We start from the raw sequence: 14,708 nt of genomic DNA on the forward strand, positions 1-14,708 counted from the left end.
CCTGTCCGTCCACCACAAAACTATCTAGTTAGTGCCAGAGAAGTTGGCAGGGGGTGGGGTGGGTGGGAGAGGGGCAGAGTCAGGAGTTACCCATGCACTGCCAGTATTCAGCAGGAAAACCCAAATATCTGCTGAAGTAAGGACAATACAAAGACTGTCCTATGTGAACCAGGTATCTAGTCGTGTATTGCCTCTGAATATTGGCGATATAGCTGGATGGGGGCTGGCTTCAAGGTATAGGTTTAGTTCAGCACTGACCACTTCCAACTGAATGTTGTCCCCTTAGGCTCCTAACTTTGGCTGAAAATAGAACACAATTTTAGGGGCATAACTTAGGGGATTCATCTTCTTTTGAATATCAGGCCCAGAATTTATGCACTGGTGAGAGATGGAAGAGAAATGAATCCACTCCCTAATGGGAAAAGCAATTCCAATAACCGCAGCATACAAACACTTGATCCACAGTAACAGTGTCCTCCTCTCTTATTTTTTCTTCCAGTCAGACACAGAACCAACACAGATAGAAATTTCCCCTAACATACAGATACACGCATGTAAACCTGCAGACATCCAAACAGACATAATGTGCTGACACAAATGCACATTCATACAAACACATGTGAATGCAGATGGGATGGAAAGAATTCCATGTGCAATGCTCTACCTGCTTTCCCTACTTGTTTCTCTTATTTTTGCTTCCCACTTTTTTGTCTCCCTCTTGTCATATTCCCGCTCTTCCCTGCCCCCTTTTTGCAGACAGATGGCGCTATCACCATTCTCGCAGTGATAGAAAGGAGAAGCCCGTGCAGAGGGGGAGGTGGGCCCCAGCTATGCAATAACTTACTCTGGGGATGGTGGGCTTCAGCCGCCCAGTAACTTGCTCTATCTTTCCACAGCCTTCCAGCATGCCTTTGAGATCTTCAGGAGAAGCCGAGAGGACAAGATTGACAAGGATGACCTGCAGTTCAGTTTAAGCAACATGCACATTTACCTGAGTCGTCAGGACAGCCTCGAGGCTTTAAAGAGCGCAGATGTTGATAGTGAGTGACCTGAGATATGTACAGTTTGTAGTCCTTGCAGAATGCAGATTTATTGGCTGGAATAGAAACATGCTGTAAAAGTTTACACATATATAAAGTGTTTTTATACAAGGTGTTGGCAAGCATGGCATGGCATGGAAGGACATTGTCCGACAGGGATGGCAAAACAGTCAACAAAGCATGGCACAACACATAACATAACATGGTATGGTGAGACATAGCAAGACAAGCATTGTATGACAAAAGATAGCATGACAAACATTGTATTACAAATGTGGTTAACAGCTTAGCAAACCTAGTATTATATATACAAGCATAACGTGGCATACATCGATTGGCAAACTTAGCATTATACAGTACTAGCTGATTACCCGGCATTGCCTGGATATTTATTTATCCCAGTCATTTGTTGTTTTTGATAATTTTTACATGTCACCTCCTTCCCACCCCCACAGTATTTTTTCCCAGTCATGTGTATATCAAGTTTGGTTGAAATCTCTCCATGCATTTCAGAGTTATGCTGGAACATACATACACAGATACAGTGGTGCCTCACACAACAAACTTAATTGGTTCCAGGAGCAAGTTTGTTATGCGAAAAGTTCGTTATGTGAAACGCGTTTTCCCATAACAATACATGTTAAAAAAAATAATTCGTTCTGTAGCATAAAATATGCTAAGATGACATAAAAAAAGATAAATTTATCTTGTTAGAGCTGTTAGCATGATATAGAGGGGATATATGTGAAGGGGAGGGGAGACAGGGGTTTTGTTGATCCTTGCTGTGTATTATAATCACCCCCCACATACTCCCCAGTACCTTTTTTAATTCCTCCCATCTTTCCCAGCCAGTGGCGTACAGGCCAGAAGCGCAGAGATCAGGAGCAATTCCTCTGCACGCCTGTGTGGGCCCATGCCGATCTCCGAATGGCTGCAGTTAGTTCTTGTGAGTCCCGCGAGAGCTGACTGCAGCCATTCAGAGATCAGCGCAGGCCCAGGCAGTAGCACAGAAGGCTTGCTCTTGATCTCTGTCTGCGCTTCTGGCTGGGAAATTTGCTAGACCACCAGTTCGAGTGAGCGGGTGAGATTAAAATTGCAGCAGTGGTGGCTTTTTTAAAAAAAATGTGGCGGCGGGGGGAGGTTTAAAAATATGCGGTGGCGGCAGAGGCTTAAAAATATGCAGCAGCGGCGGCAGGGGGGTTTAAAATATGTAGCGCCACTGCACAGGGAGCCAGGCGGAGAGAGGGCAGTTAAGCGATGCAGCTCGGGCGACTTCGTTGTGTGACACGAAGTTCGTTGTGGGAAGCAAGACCTGAAGTTCGTTGTGCGCAGCGTTCGCTGTGCGAGGCGTCCGTTATGCGAGGCACCACTGTACATCCGATTCTCTCTCTCTATAGATAGATATACAAAACATGGCATGGGAGATATACTATACAAGTATGGCTAACCTAGTATGACATGTATGGTATGTTACAAGGTAGAATCTAATCTATTCCATCTACACCTGTACCCGCAGGAGTCAACACTATCATTTACTTATTATATTTCAGGCTCACAATCCAAATGTTTTTTGTATCTCGGGCAATGGAGAGTTAAGTGATTTGCCCAGGGTCACAAAGAGTTGCAGTGGAAATTGAATCCAATTCCCTTGGTCATCCCACTGCACTAACCTCTAGGTTATTCTGGTATAGTGTAATCGCATATGTATTGGGAGTCTATTTTTAAATTTATTTATTTAGGGGCCCTTTTACTAAAGCGTAGTGTGCACATGTTAAATACTTCATACCCTATTTTATACCTATGGGCCATGTGGCATTTAGCACATGCTAATGTCCATTAGCATGCTATAGAGCTCATAATCAAAAGTTTAAAAAAACGTTCAAAACCCAGCCTAAGTCGGCACTTGGATATCCTAATAGCAGGGGCGTCCAAGTGCCAATAATCAAAAGCAACTTTCTGGACTTGCAGCAGCTCTAAGCTGCTGTATGTCCAGAGAGCAAAGGGTCGTGTTGGAAGGTGTGTTATGGGCGGGAATCGGGCAGGCTTCAACCTGGACATACCCCAGTCATAATCAAAACTTTCCTAGCGGGAACTTAGACACAACTCAAACAGGTCTAAGTGCCACCGTTTAAGTTCCACAAAGGTGCCCAAGCAGACAAGAAGACCACTGTAGGACTTAAGACATGATTCCCCCCCTTACTCACCTAGTGGTCATGACCCCTTCCCACCACCAAAGAGCGGAAAAAAACTAACCCGTAGGCTTTCCATCAGCTTATCGTGGCAGAAAGAATCCACATCAGCTGAGCCAGTTTCAGGGGATTCCTGGTAGCTCAGCTGATGGGGATTCCTCCTGCCAGGATCAGCTGAGCCACAGAGCCCTACACCCCTCCCCCTGACATCCCCTTGACATTCCCAACATCCCCCTGACATCCCTCACATCTCCCTTGACATCCCAACATCCCCCTGATATCCTCCACATACCCTCACATCCAAACATCCCCCCATATTCTCCCCTCACATCCTGACATCCCCCTGATTTCCTGTATCTCCCCTGACATCTCTGCCTCCCTCCCCACATCCCCCCCAACATTCCTAGGCCCCCCTCCCACATCCCTGGAACCTCCCCCCCTCTCTTTGGAAGAGCAAACGGCAGGAGGGAAGCTCTCTCCCTCCTATCTACAGGGCCGCGTGCTGCAATGACGGGGCTTCCCCCTCCCAATGCCTCTTCGGATGCTCTGATTGGCTCAAAACCGCCATTTTTTTCCATGATATTTTATTGAGGTTTCATCTCACTACAACTCTCTTATAGTTTATGGTGAACCCCAAAACCCACTATGCCTACCTGTCTATAACCCCAATACCCTTATGGCTGCAGGTGGTACCTATATGGCAGTAGAGTAGGGTTTTGGTGGACACACATGTTCCATCATAAATGTAGTGGTTAGAGTGGCTTATGGGCCTGGGTCTTCCTCTCTATGGTTCACTAGCCCACCCCCCAGGTTATTTAAGACACCTGTGTGCAGCTCTACTAGGTTTTCCTATAGCAGGTGCTGATGTTCTGGAGACAGGTATGTACATTTTTATTCTGATCTTTGTGGGGTTATGAGGAGGTCTTTACTTTGTCTCTGCAGTGGTTAACTGGTACTTTGGATACCTTTTTGGCACTTATACCTGTTTTTACATTGTCTAACTCACAACGTTTAAGTTTCGTCCAGGATATCTAATAAAACATTAGATTATCCCTGCAGGACAACTAAGTCTAGGTCAGCCCCCATCCCGTCCACATACTGCCCTAACCACTTCTCCAGATATGCCCCTTTCAGCTCTGGGTGCACAGTGACATTCAGAGGCATAAAAATTCCCGCGGCACGTCTAGAAAGTTGGTTTGATTATCAGCATTTGGATGACCTGTCTTTTAGGTCATCCAAGTGCCGACTTGGACGGGCTTTTAGATGTGTTTAAGTTTTGATTATGAGCCCCTTAGGCTTTAAGTGGTTTATAAATACTAAAAATAAAATTTTAAAAATCTAGTTTAAATAGTATAAAATTTATTTTCTTCATAGTTTTATACTTGAACTTTCTGACTTGCTCTTCCTCTTGCAGAAGATGGGAAGATTAGCTTCAGAGATTTTGTGTCGATTCTCACTGATGACAGACGCTTCACCTTGTTTATGGGTGAGTGTTATTAAAAGGGACTTTTCCTTTTTTGTTACTTCCAAGTGATGGCAGATTATATGCTCTTTTTCTATCTCCTTCTAACTCTTAACATGCACATTTACAAATGCTTTTTTACATTTGTCATCTTTGTATACAAACATTGTGTCTCTGCTGTGTCCTGGGGTTTTGTATGAGTATGCAAGCCTGACTCAGGGTAGTTTGTGATCGGATAGCCAGAAGCTTGTAATTATGGTAGTGATGGGTAGGGGAAACTGACTCTTCTCTACTTAACCCTTTGTTCTTTTTTCTCCAACTTTAGAAAGTAAAAGCCACCACCCACGAGCTCTTTCAAATTCTGAAATCCAGAACATTGTCCTCTTTGATGCTATTCAGACGATGATAACAAATAATTTTCTACCAGGCAGGTCAATGGCAGAAATAGTTTGGTGAGTGTGTGTGTGTGTGGAGCAGATTACATAGCTGCTTCTTTAGAATTCCACATCTCCATCCTTCTACCCTTCCAAATCTTCCTGTAAGCAGGATGGTCAGCTGCTCTTCACACCCTCACAAATTCCTTATCCTGTAAGGGCCAAAAGTTTAGTCTGGATTGGGTGTCACAACCACTATGGGTCAGATTCTGTATAGGATGCCTACATTAGACATTGGTAGGCGTGCTAATCAAAGACGCCTAGCAATGCCTAACATTGGAATCTGCTTGCAACTTTTTTTTTTTTTTAATTGATCAAGGCTATGGCCTGGCTGCCCTGGGTAGGCCCACTCATGCTGTTGGAAGCTAAGCAGGGTTAGGCCTGGCTAGTACCTGGATGGAGGACTACTGGGGAATACCAGCTGCTGTAGGCTGCAGGGCCTTATGGTGGGCAGCAGCAACATAGTGGAGCCACACACTGTGCGGGAGAAGGCAATGGCAAACCACTCCTGAAATATTTCAAGGCTGTACTTCCCTTCACAAAGCCACAAGCAGCAGCTCCTGCACACTGTCCATGGCTGACCTTTCGGAAGGAAGGAGGGAGGGAGCATGAACGACTACTTTGAAAAATATATCAAATAAGTAAACAATACTTATCTAAAAGCAGTGTGAACTGGCTGATAGCAGTGTAAACTTGCTGGAGGCAGGACACCGACAGTCATGCTGGACATAAAAAAGTTTATCTAAACCAAGTGCTGTGTCTTGTGTAACCCCGCATTCTTAAATCAACTGGCCTCCCTTCGACTCGAGTTTCGCTCAAGGTGTCATCAGGAAGGGGGCAATGTCACTGCCAGCAGGTTAGCTGTGGTTCAAAGAGGGGAGCACAAGGCCAGTTGATTTAAGAATGCAGGGTTACACAAGACACAGCACTTGGTTTAGATAAACTTTTTTATGTCCAGCATGACTGTCGGTGTCCTGCCTCCAGCAAGTTTACACTGCTATCAGCCAGTTCACACTACTTTTAGATAAGTATTGTTTACTTATTTGATATATTTTTTCATAAGTATGAATATTTGATCTATTTGGAGGACGGAAAAAGGGACTATGATGGTCCCTTTCTTGCAACCAATGCTGGCATTTTTATGACACTTTTGGTTGGTGACTGAGCACTATTTATCATTACACATTGGTATACATTCTTGGCACGTATGAATGCTAAGATAATATGATGTGATATTATAGAGGAAAATAACTCGTGGAGTTTTTGTTTCCCTTTTGATCCGTCAGGATTTCTGCCTTGCCTATGATCCGGTGAGTCTTCCCCGCAATTTTCCTGCATGGTATCTTCTGGGTATACCGGTTCCTGAACCATCGACTCTTGGTCGACTGTCGGCTTTCCCCTTCTTCTAAAAACTTCTTAATTTCCTGCTTGATGTTGCTTGCTAGTAGCCTCTTTCTGTCTCCAATGAGGTGGAGTCCATCCTTCCTGTATAGCTTGCTCTTCCCCCCAGAACGTCATCCAGTTGCACACAAAGTGGAATCCTTCTTCCTCACACCAGTGCCTCATCCATGCTGGCAGCTCCATCTGCCTCTTCTCATTGGCCCTGGGTACCGGCAGGATCTCTGAGAACGTTACCCTCGGCATTCTGGTCTTCAGCTTCCTTCCTAGCATCTGGAGCTGGTCCTTCAGTACTTCCCTGCTGTAGTTCTTGTTGCTCACATTGTTTGTCCCCACATGGATCACTTCCACGCTGTTGATGATCCTGTTGATGCGGCTCACTATATCTTCTATCTTGGCTCCCGGTAGGCAGGTCGCCAGCCGATCCTGTCTTCCTCCTGCTATGTGGCTGTCAACTTGTCTGATGATGGAGTCCCCCAAGACGATTGCTGTCCTCTCTATCTTCTCTTATCTCTCCAGCCGCAGGTCCGTGTCCTCTGTGCACTTCCATTTTCCCTCATCCTGGCGTTGGCTTGTACTGGACTCGTCTTCCTTTGGGTTCCCTCCGCTGTTTCCAGGTCTCGCTGCTGTGTCACCCATTTCTTCCTTGTGGTTGTCCTCCAGGTAGTCCTCACTCACTGTAGGTGTATCTTGGCAGTTCCATTGTTGCTGGTGATTTTCCATGGCCACCCTGTATGCCTCCTCGATGAATTTCTCTAACTCCCAGACTTCTTTCACATAGTTTTCTGCCTCTCTGTCCTCCTTCTCCACTTCTTGAAGTGCTTCTAGTTCCAGTATTCTGCCTTCCAGGAGTCTAACTCGTTTCTTCAGGCCCTCCAGTTCCTCGCATCAAGTGCATACATAAGACTGCCTCCCAGAGGGAAGGTAGTCATACATATGGCAAACGGTGCAGAAAACTGGGTAGCTCAACTTCCTGCTTCTGTCTGCTGCTTCCATTGCTGTCTGCTTGCCGGTCTGCTGTCTGAAGTGGCTTCTCCCTGTTTTCTTATGTAGCGTCCTTGGTGTTACTGTGATGTCCCTCATCTGCTACCCTTGCTTGTTTGTTGCTTGCGTATCCTCTGTGTCTGCTGTGGTTGTCCTCTGTGTCTGCTGTGGTTGTTTATCTACTACTTGTCTGTCCTGTTGCCTTTGTGGTACTTGCCTGTGTATGTGTCCTTTCCTAGTGTTTCTTCTTTGCAGTGACTCGTCCCTTCTTAAGGCCCTTTGCAAAGGCACTCTCGCTAAGGCGAGCATCTTTAACGCTTGCCTTCAGTGTGCGCCGAACAGCTGAGCACTGTTGGCCCCTCCCCTTTTACTGGGGAGCTCCAGATAGGTGCTTTGCTGACATTGGAGGGGTGGGCAGAGCTACCTCTCACCACTGCCCATCACTCTCACCTGCCTTCCCTTGTTCTTTCCCCTCTTACTCCTCTCTCACTCTTCTCCCGATTCTGCTCCTTCTCCTGCCTCCCGACTTTCTCCTGCCTGCCCTGCTCTCTGGGCTTAGCTGTTCAGTTTGCCATTGGCCCCTCCCCTTTAAAGGGGAGCTCCGGATCGGTTCTTTGCTGACATTGGAGGATTCTTGTTATAACTGGGTTCTGACGTGTTTCGCCAAGACAGGTGCTTCAGAGAACCCACACTTCTTTGGAGCAACCAAGAGGACAAGTGTTTCTTGCCTACAACAAATACAAAAAGTTACTAATATCACAAAACTACTTGGTGTTAATAGAACTTCCATGGCGCTTTTGGAGAGTACCTTCCGTTTTCTACACTTTCTATTTCACTATGTCACTCCTCCACATGCCTGTTTTATCCCCGATGTTATGCTAATGCAGAAACGCCCATGATTGAGGCCAAGTGGGGACACTGTCTGCCAATAGTAAATCCATGATTGCTCCTTCTTCCATAGATATGCCTATGTATTACCACCCTGCTGAAAATACCATAAATTTCAATTCATCAACTGAATGCTGTTTATCTTGTCAGTGAGCTGTTAAAGGAGCTGCCTAGTCTTCCCGCCGGATCTTACTCAGATGTTCTACAATTCTTGTGCAAATACTCCTGGTTGTATGACCAATGTAAAAAAGTTGGCAAGGGCACTTAATCAGATATACCACCCCTACAGATGCACAATCAATCCTGTATCGCAAATAATGCATACATCCTAAATGAGGCAAACTTGCAACTTGTACAATGTCCACATTGGTCATGTCCTTTTGCTTGATCGCTTGACTGACAGAGTTGTCTAGAAAACTGGGATCATGTCACGAGGTCCTGGAGGTTTTTTCCCCGAGAATATGCAAAGCACGGTAATTCCCTAAACTGTTTATGTATCTGTACAAAGAAATGAAATACCAGCGGATATAATTTGGAACTCCTTTCAAAATTTAGAATGGAATAATTATATCAAATTATATAACAAGTACACTAAATCATACTGCGTCTTGGACTCCTATCCCCCAGAAATTATGAAAACAGCCCCATTAGGCTTTAAACTAACTTTGTTGAATTATCTGACCGATAATTTAAAAAAATGGAAAATTCCTTACTAATAATGGTCACATTATAATAACCCCAATTCCAAAAAATCGTAAAGAATCACTAGCAGTAGCATCCATTCCACTTTTTGTAAAAATCATGGAAGGATTGGTACATACCCAACTGATGGAATATCTTGATCAGTTCTCTCTTTTGCATGAAACTCAATCTGGTTTCAGACCTCTATTTAGCACCGAGACTGGAATCGAGGTCATCTTGGATAATTTACGCTCTTTGTTCAGTAGGGGCCTTAATGCACTGATTATGCGATTTGACATGAGTTCTGCCTTCGACCTAATGGACCATGGGAAACTGTTACAATGCTTAGACGCAATTGGTATCAGAGGCAAGGTGCTAGACTGGTTCCGAGGTTTCCTTACATCCCGCACTTATCAAGTACGCTTTAACTACAATCTATCTGAAACTTGGAGTACTGTCCCCACTGCTTTTCAATGTTTACATGTCATCACTAGGTGCGCAATTGTCCCAACTGGGATTAAAGTTATTTAGTTACGCAGATGACTTCACGATCATTATCCCATTCACGACCTCCCTATCCGAAGTCACTCCTACAGCAACAGAAATACTAAATGTGATGGAACAGTGGATGTCTGAATTTAGATTGAAACTAAACTCAGAAAAAACGAAATTCTTCGTAGCCTCACCACATCCACTTGACACTAAAACTTCGCTACACATCAAGAAACTCAGTTACCCTATCCAATCTACTATGAAGGTACTGGGTGTAATACTAGACCAGGGCCTAACCATGAAAGACCAGGTGGACTCTTTGGTCAGAAAGGGTTTTTTTATTCTCTGGAAGCTTCGGTCCATTAGAGTATATTTTGATGCTTCATCATTCAGACTTGACTGTTGTAATATAGCCTATCTAGAAATTTCCCAGAAGAACGTGCAACGATTACAACTGGTGCAGAATGCGGCGATCAGGATGATTTTGGGTCTGAAGAAGTTCGACCATGTAACTCCTTCCTACCGACTCCTGCATTGGCTGCCGATGGAAGCACGTGTGAAGTTTAAATTTGTATGTTTCTGCTTTAAGGTACTTTTCGGCCTAGCCCCCAGATATATAACCGACCTTTTCTCTTTCTCAACCAATCGACTTAAGAGAAGCTCATACTTGAATTTTGTTTCTTCACCGGTTAAAGGATGTAAATTTAAAAGACATCATCAACATTTCTTCTCTTATCAGGCAGCATTATGGGGTAAAGATCTGAAACAATTACTCATGCTCGCGAATACTTATGGGGAATTTAGGAGACACCTAAAAATATATTTGTTCCTAAAGTACTTAAGCAGCTACACTGAACAATCTTTCCCCACAATAAGTGACCGCTAAATCTTAACTGTTAGTACTACTCAATCTGTAACTTTTTTTTTTAATAATTTTATATTTTATTCATTTTCACATCAAAGATCAAAAAGAGAAAACTTTGATACAGGCAACAAAATACTTTCAGGAAATTATTATCAAAACATAAATTCCAGTACAATGATCATAGTCCACGTTAAGGGAGAGTAGAATCATACACAGTCAAGGGTAGTTGAATTAAAGAAAAATAAACTCAGTCATATTTGCATATGACTCAAATATACAGGGTTCTTTGGTTAATTACATTAGGGCCTAAGTAGTTATAATTATAGAGGGGTCAGGAGCCCTAATGGCAGCCTTACCTTCCAAGAAAAGTTGCAATTGTTCTGGATCATAAAAGATATACTTATTTGTTTGGTAGATAATACAACATTTACAAGGAAACCTAAGTTGAAAGGTTGCTCCCAAAACCAAAACTGACTGACAAAATGTCAGAAATTTTTTTACGTCTAAGCTGCGTCCACTTTGAAACATCAGGAAAAATTGCAATTTTGTGATTGTAAAATTCAACATTCTCAGTTCTGTAGTAAAGACGAAGAAGAGCTTCTTTATCTTGTAAGAAAACAAACGTTACTAACAAAGTAGCTCTCGCTGAAATCTCAATCCGTGAAGATTCTAACATCCCAGTGAGATCTAATTCTCCGGGATGGATAGTTGTCTTGTCCTTATCCTCTTCAACTATGTTAAGATAATATAATTTTTGCAATGGTGACATATTTGTCTCTGAAAATTTCAAAACTGAAGTCAAGAAAGAATGAAAAAGTTCTCTCGGTGATAATATTCTTGATACAGGAAAATTTAAAAGTCTCAAATTTAAATTTCTATTTGCATTTTCTAAATTTTCAATTTTCCTGATCATTAAATTTTTCTCCTTCATTTGAGAGTTTGATACAAGTTTTATTTCAGAGACAGTCTTCTCAATGTTATCCATTCTAGTTGCTTGTTGTTGAATTTTCTCTTCACAATTATTAATTTGAACTGCAGTTTGTTGAGTTGAGGAAATAAATTGGGAGCATACCTGGTGAAGGCTGTCCATGGCTCCCCACAACGCCTCCATATCCACCACTTTCGGCTTAATCAGGGGTTTCAGAGGTTGAAGTGGAGAAAAAGCTCCATTTCCCACACTTGTTGCTCCCTGAGCGCCTCCTCCTCTCTCTGCCGATTGCTGGTAACCCGGCATAGCTTGTTCCACCTCCGGGGGTCAAAGGCAGCAGCATCGGGTCCAACAGTGATTCACTCCCCGACGTCTCCCGCTGACCCGCAGGACTGCCCGACATCATCCCGGGACGGGGAGGGATTACAGGACCCAGCGGGCTCAGCGAAAAATCACTGTCCAGTTCCGAGGTCTGCCCCCCTCGGAAAGCGGATTCGCCCGGACCAAGAGGAACAGCAAAAGCTGTTATTGCTGTCTGGCGTGTTGTCAACGAGGCAGAAGAAGCCGGGAGATCACTCCTCTGTTTCCCCCTACGCTTCGGCATTCCTTCGATACGAAAACCGGTAAGTAAATCTCCAAAATTAAGCTAAGAACGCCGATGGAAGGGGAGCCTCTTACAATACGTCTGTCCCTGACGCCATCTTGATTTCAACCTCCAATCTGTAACTTTTTAATCATTGTAAACCGCATAGAACTTCACGGTCCTGCGGTATATAAATTGTTATTATTATTAATATGAACCAGTACTTTTGAATGATATTTTTAATCTGAAAAGCCCTAAATGAATAAGGTAATACACCTACCATTGAAGATGACTGTAGCTCCTTGTTTTTCAATAGCAAATGTTCTTTTTGAGCATACAAAGCCCGCTTATAAGCCCGCATGATGATGCCTATAGGTTATCCTCGGTCATTCGCCTGTAGCTTGAAGTCATCTACAGTAGAGCATAATCAGCACAGCCGTAAGAAATGCCCTACCGGCAAGTTGTTCTTTAAATGTTTAGGATGGTAGCTATTAAACAGCAAATTGTTTCGATCCGTGTCCTTACGATACAGTGAGGTAGCAAAACCCCCCATTTCCAAAGGGATCGAAATGTACAAAAATAAAATGGTATGTGAATCCACTGTCAATGTAAACTGCAGATTGGGATCACACGTGTTTAGCCAATGCACAAATTGATGAAGAGAATCCAGGCAGGCAGTCCACAGAAGGAAGATGTCATCAGTGAAACACTTCCAGATCCACATGTTCTCAAAATGCTGTGATGTATAAACAAATTTCTTCTCAAAATTGTTGACATATAGTGTGGATTTACAAGAAAGGAGATTAGCAAAGATAAAAACCTAATCTTTTGATTTAGGCCATTGCATGGAGGAATCTGAAACTCAACTGGAAGAGCAAACAGCACAGTTATGACTCTTGAGCAATGATATGCTGACATATTGAAGCACTAAACCAAGATACTTGAGAGGTAGAAGATTTTGAAGAAAGAAGTTATAGACGCAACCTTCACTTCTGGGAAATTCTATAAGTGACAGAATATATAGACTGCATTGAAGTTGTAAGGACATTTTCAAAAGCCATTCCTTAACAAGAGCAAACAAGCAGGGAGTTTCTCAATGTTACAACTGAATGAGCCTACAAATCTTTAGGGGGACTCAAACCCAATACCCCAAAAGACATTATTGCATATTTTCATAGCTATATAGTAAAGCTAGCATGTTTTCGTGTGTGGGTCCTCGGGAGTGGAATAAGCAAACAAGTTTGAGTAGTTTTAAGAAAATGTTGAAGAAACACCTCTTCTGTAAGATGAAATATGGGACTTGATCTATAGTTTTTTGATGTGAGGCGCTGGTAGCTTCTTTGTAATTTTAGGAGGCTTTACATTATTATTATGCTTTATTGATGATGTTCTGTTTGTTGTAATGTATATGATTTTGTTTGTGTATGTACTTTATTGTGACCCACCTTGGAAAAGGTGGGGTATAAATAAATAAATACAAATACAAATAAAGGAGAACATTACCGCCAAGGCCTGCAAATTTGGACAGGTTACATGGGACTCCTTTAATACAGAGATGTTTTCAAACCTTCCACCCCTAACATTAAAACTGCAGCAAGAGCTACAAGCAAAATTCAAGCAGATCAAATATCCATTACAAAAACAGCCATTCAGACTCTACACTCCAGCTGGTGGGCTGACAAAAAATATGGGGAAAAAATACCCCTGCACTTAGCTAATGTATCTAAATGGCAGAGTGTCTTAAGGAAGGGTCATCTGCATAGACAAAGCCCATGGTATTCGAAAGCACATAGTAAAGTGATTACAACTTGCCTGTGCAAGAACGACACTGATGACAACCTAAAGCATTTTGAGATTTTGGTACAACTTAGATAGCTGGCTTCAGTTATGCTTGGTTCCAGTTTGATATGTTGGGTTGAAAGTGTGATCATGGGGGTCAAATGATGGGGAAACAATAATATTGAGGGAGGGCACGTTTATTTTCAAAGATGTAATTGCCTAAAATAGAATGGGACTGCTGGGGTGGAGGGGTAGGGGGGGGTCTTTCCTCGAATCTTGCTTTGGGGGGGGGGAAGTTGGGTGAGTATGCTGGCAAGTGAAGAGAAGGGAAGACAGAAAGGCTTGGGGATGCAATATATTTATTTATTTTTTAATTTCTAGACCGCTTAAACCTAAGCGGTTTCCATATAAAACATACATAATAACTATTTAAGTGCAATATTTGGCAATTAACTGACTATAGAGAACTGCATAAAGGACTGCCTTTTATGTGGATCTTTTTACGCAGTTAATATTAACCGGATAAGTCCAGACTCTGCCCCCTGGAACTCCCCCAAAATAGCCATTTTGGCTTGGGCGCTAACCTCGCATTTTTAGCAGCACTATCTGATTAAGTGCCGCTGAAAATGGCCAGATAGCCTTGGCATTTAAATCATTTTGAATATTGGGCCCTTAGAATTTTGTTAACAGCATTACAGTGGTAAAATGACCAAGCATAAATGTAATCAATGAGGTAAAACTGGATATGTTAATCAGGTTTTCTATTTCGCCTTTAACTATTCAGTTCAAGGTCAGATTACATTACAAGAGTTGGGTCAGTTACCCAGGAAGTTACAATGGACAGATTGACGTTGACATTCAGTAGGGTTGCTAGTACAGGTAAATCAGTACAACTATTAATACAGTTAGGTCTTAGTTTCAAATACATACCGTAGTTACAATTACAGATAGGTCATTGTTGGCTCTTTGTTTTGTCCCAGTAGTT

The 14,708-nt window shown here is 42.9% G+C and overlaps 1 protein-coding gene across 1 annotated transcript in view; it reads left to right on the plus strand.

Annotated features, from left to right (window-relative positions):
• Positions 1 to 14,708, plus strand: part of LOC117347901 (EF-hand calcium-binding domain-containing protein 3-like) — a 43,762-nt gene that overhangs the window by 14,616 nt on the left and 14,438 nt on the right. Inside the window, exons 5-7 of the mRNA XM_033919407.1 lie at positions 897 to 1,040; positions 4,644 to 4,715; positions 5,017 to 5,143. Of these exons, the coding sequence (XP_033775298.1) occupies positions 897 to 1,040; positions 4,644 to 4,715; positions 5,017 to 5,143 (343 nt within the window). The remainder of the gene's footprint in view (positions 1 to 896; positions 1,041 to 4,643; positions 4,716 to 5,016; positions 5,144 to 14,708) is intronic.

This window comes from Geotrypetes seraphini, chromosome 13 (assembly GCF_902459505.1).
Source record: "Geotrypetes seraphini chromosome 13, aGeoSer1.1, whole genome shotgun sequence".
NCBI classification, from domain to species: domain Eukaryota; kingdom Metazoa; phylum Chordata; class Amphibia; order Gymnophiona; family Dermophiidae; genus Geotrypetes; species Geotrypetes seraphini.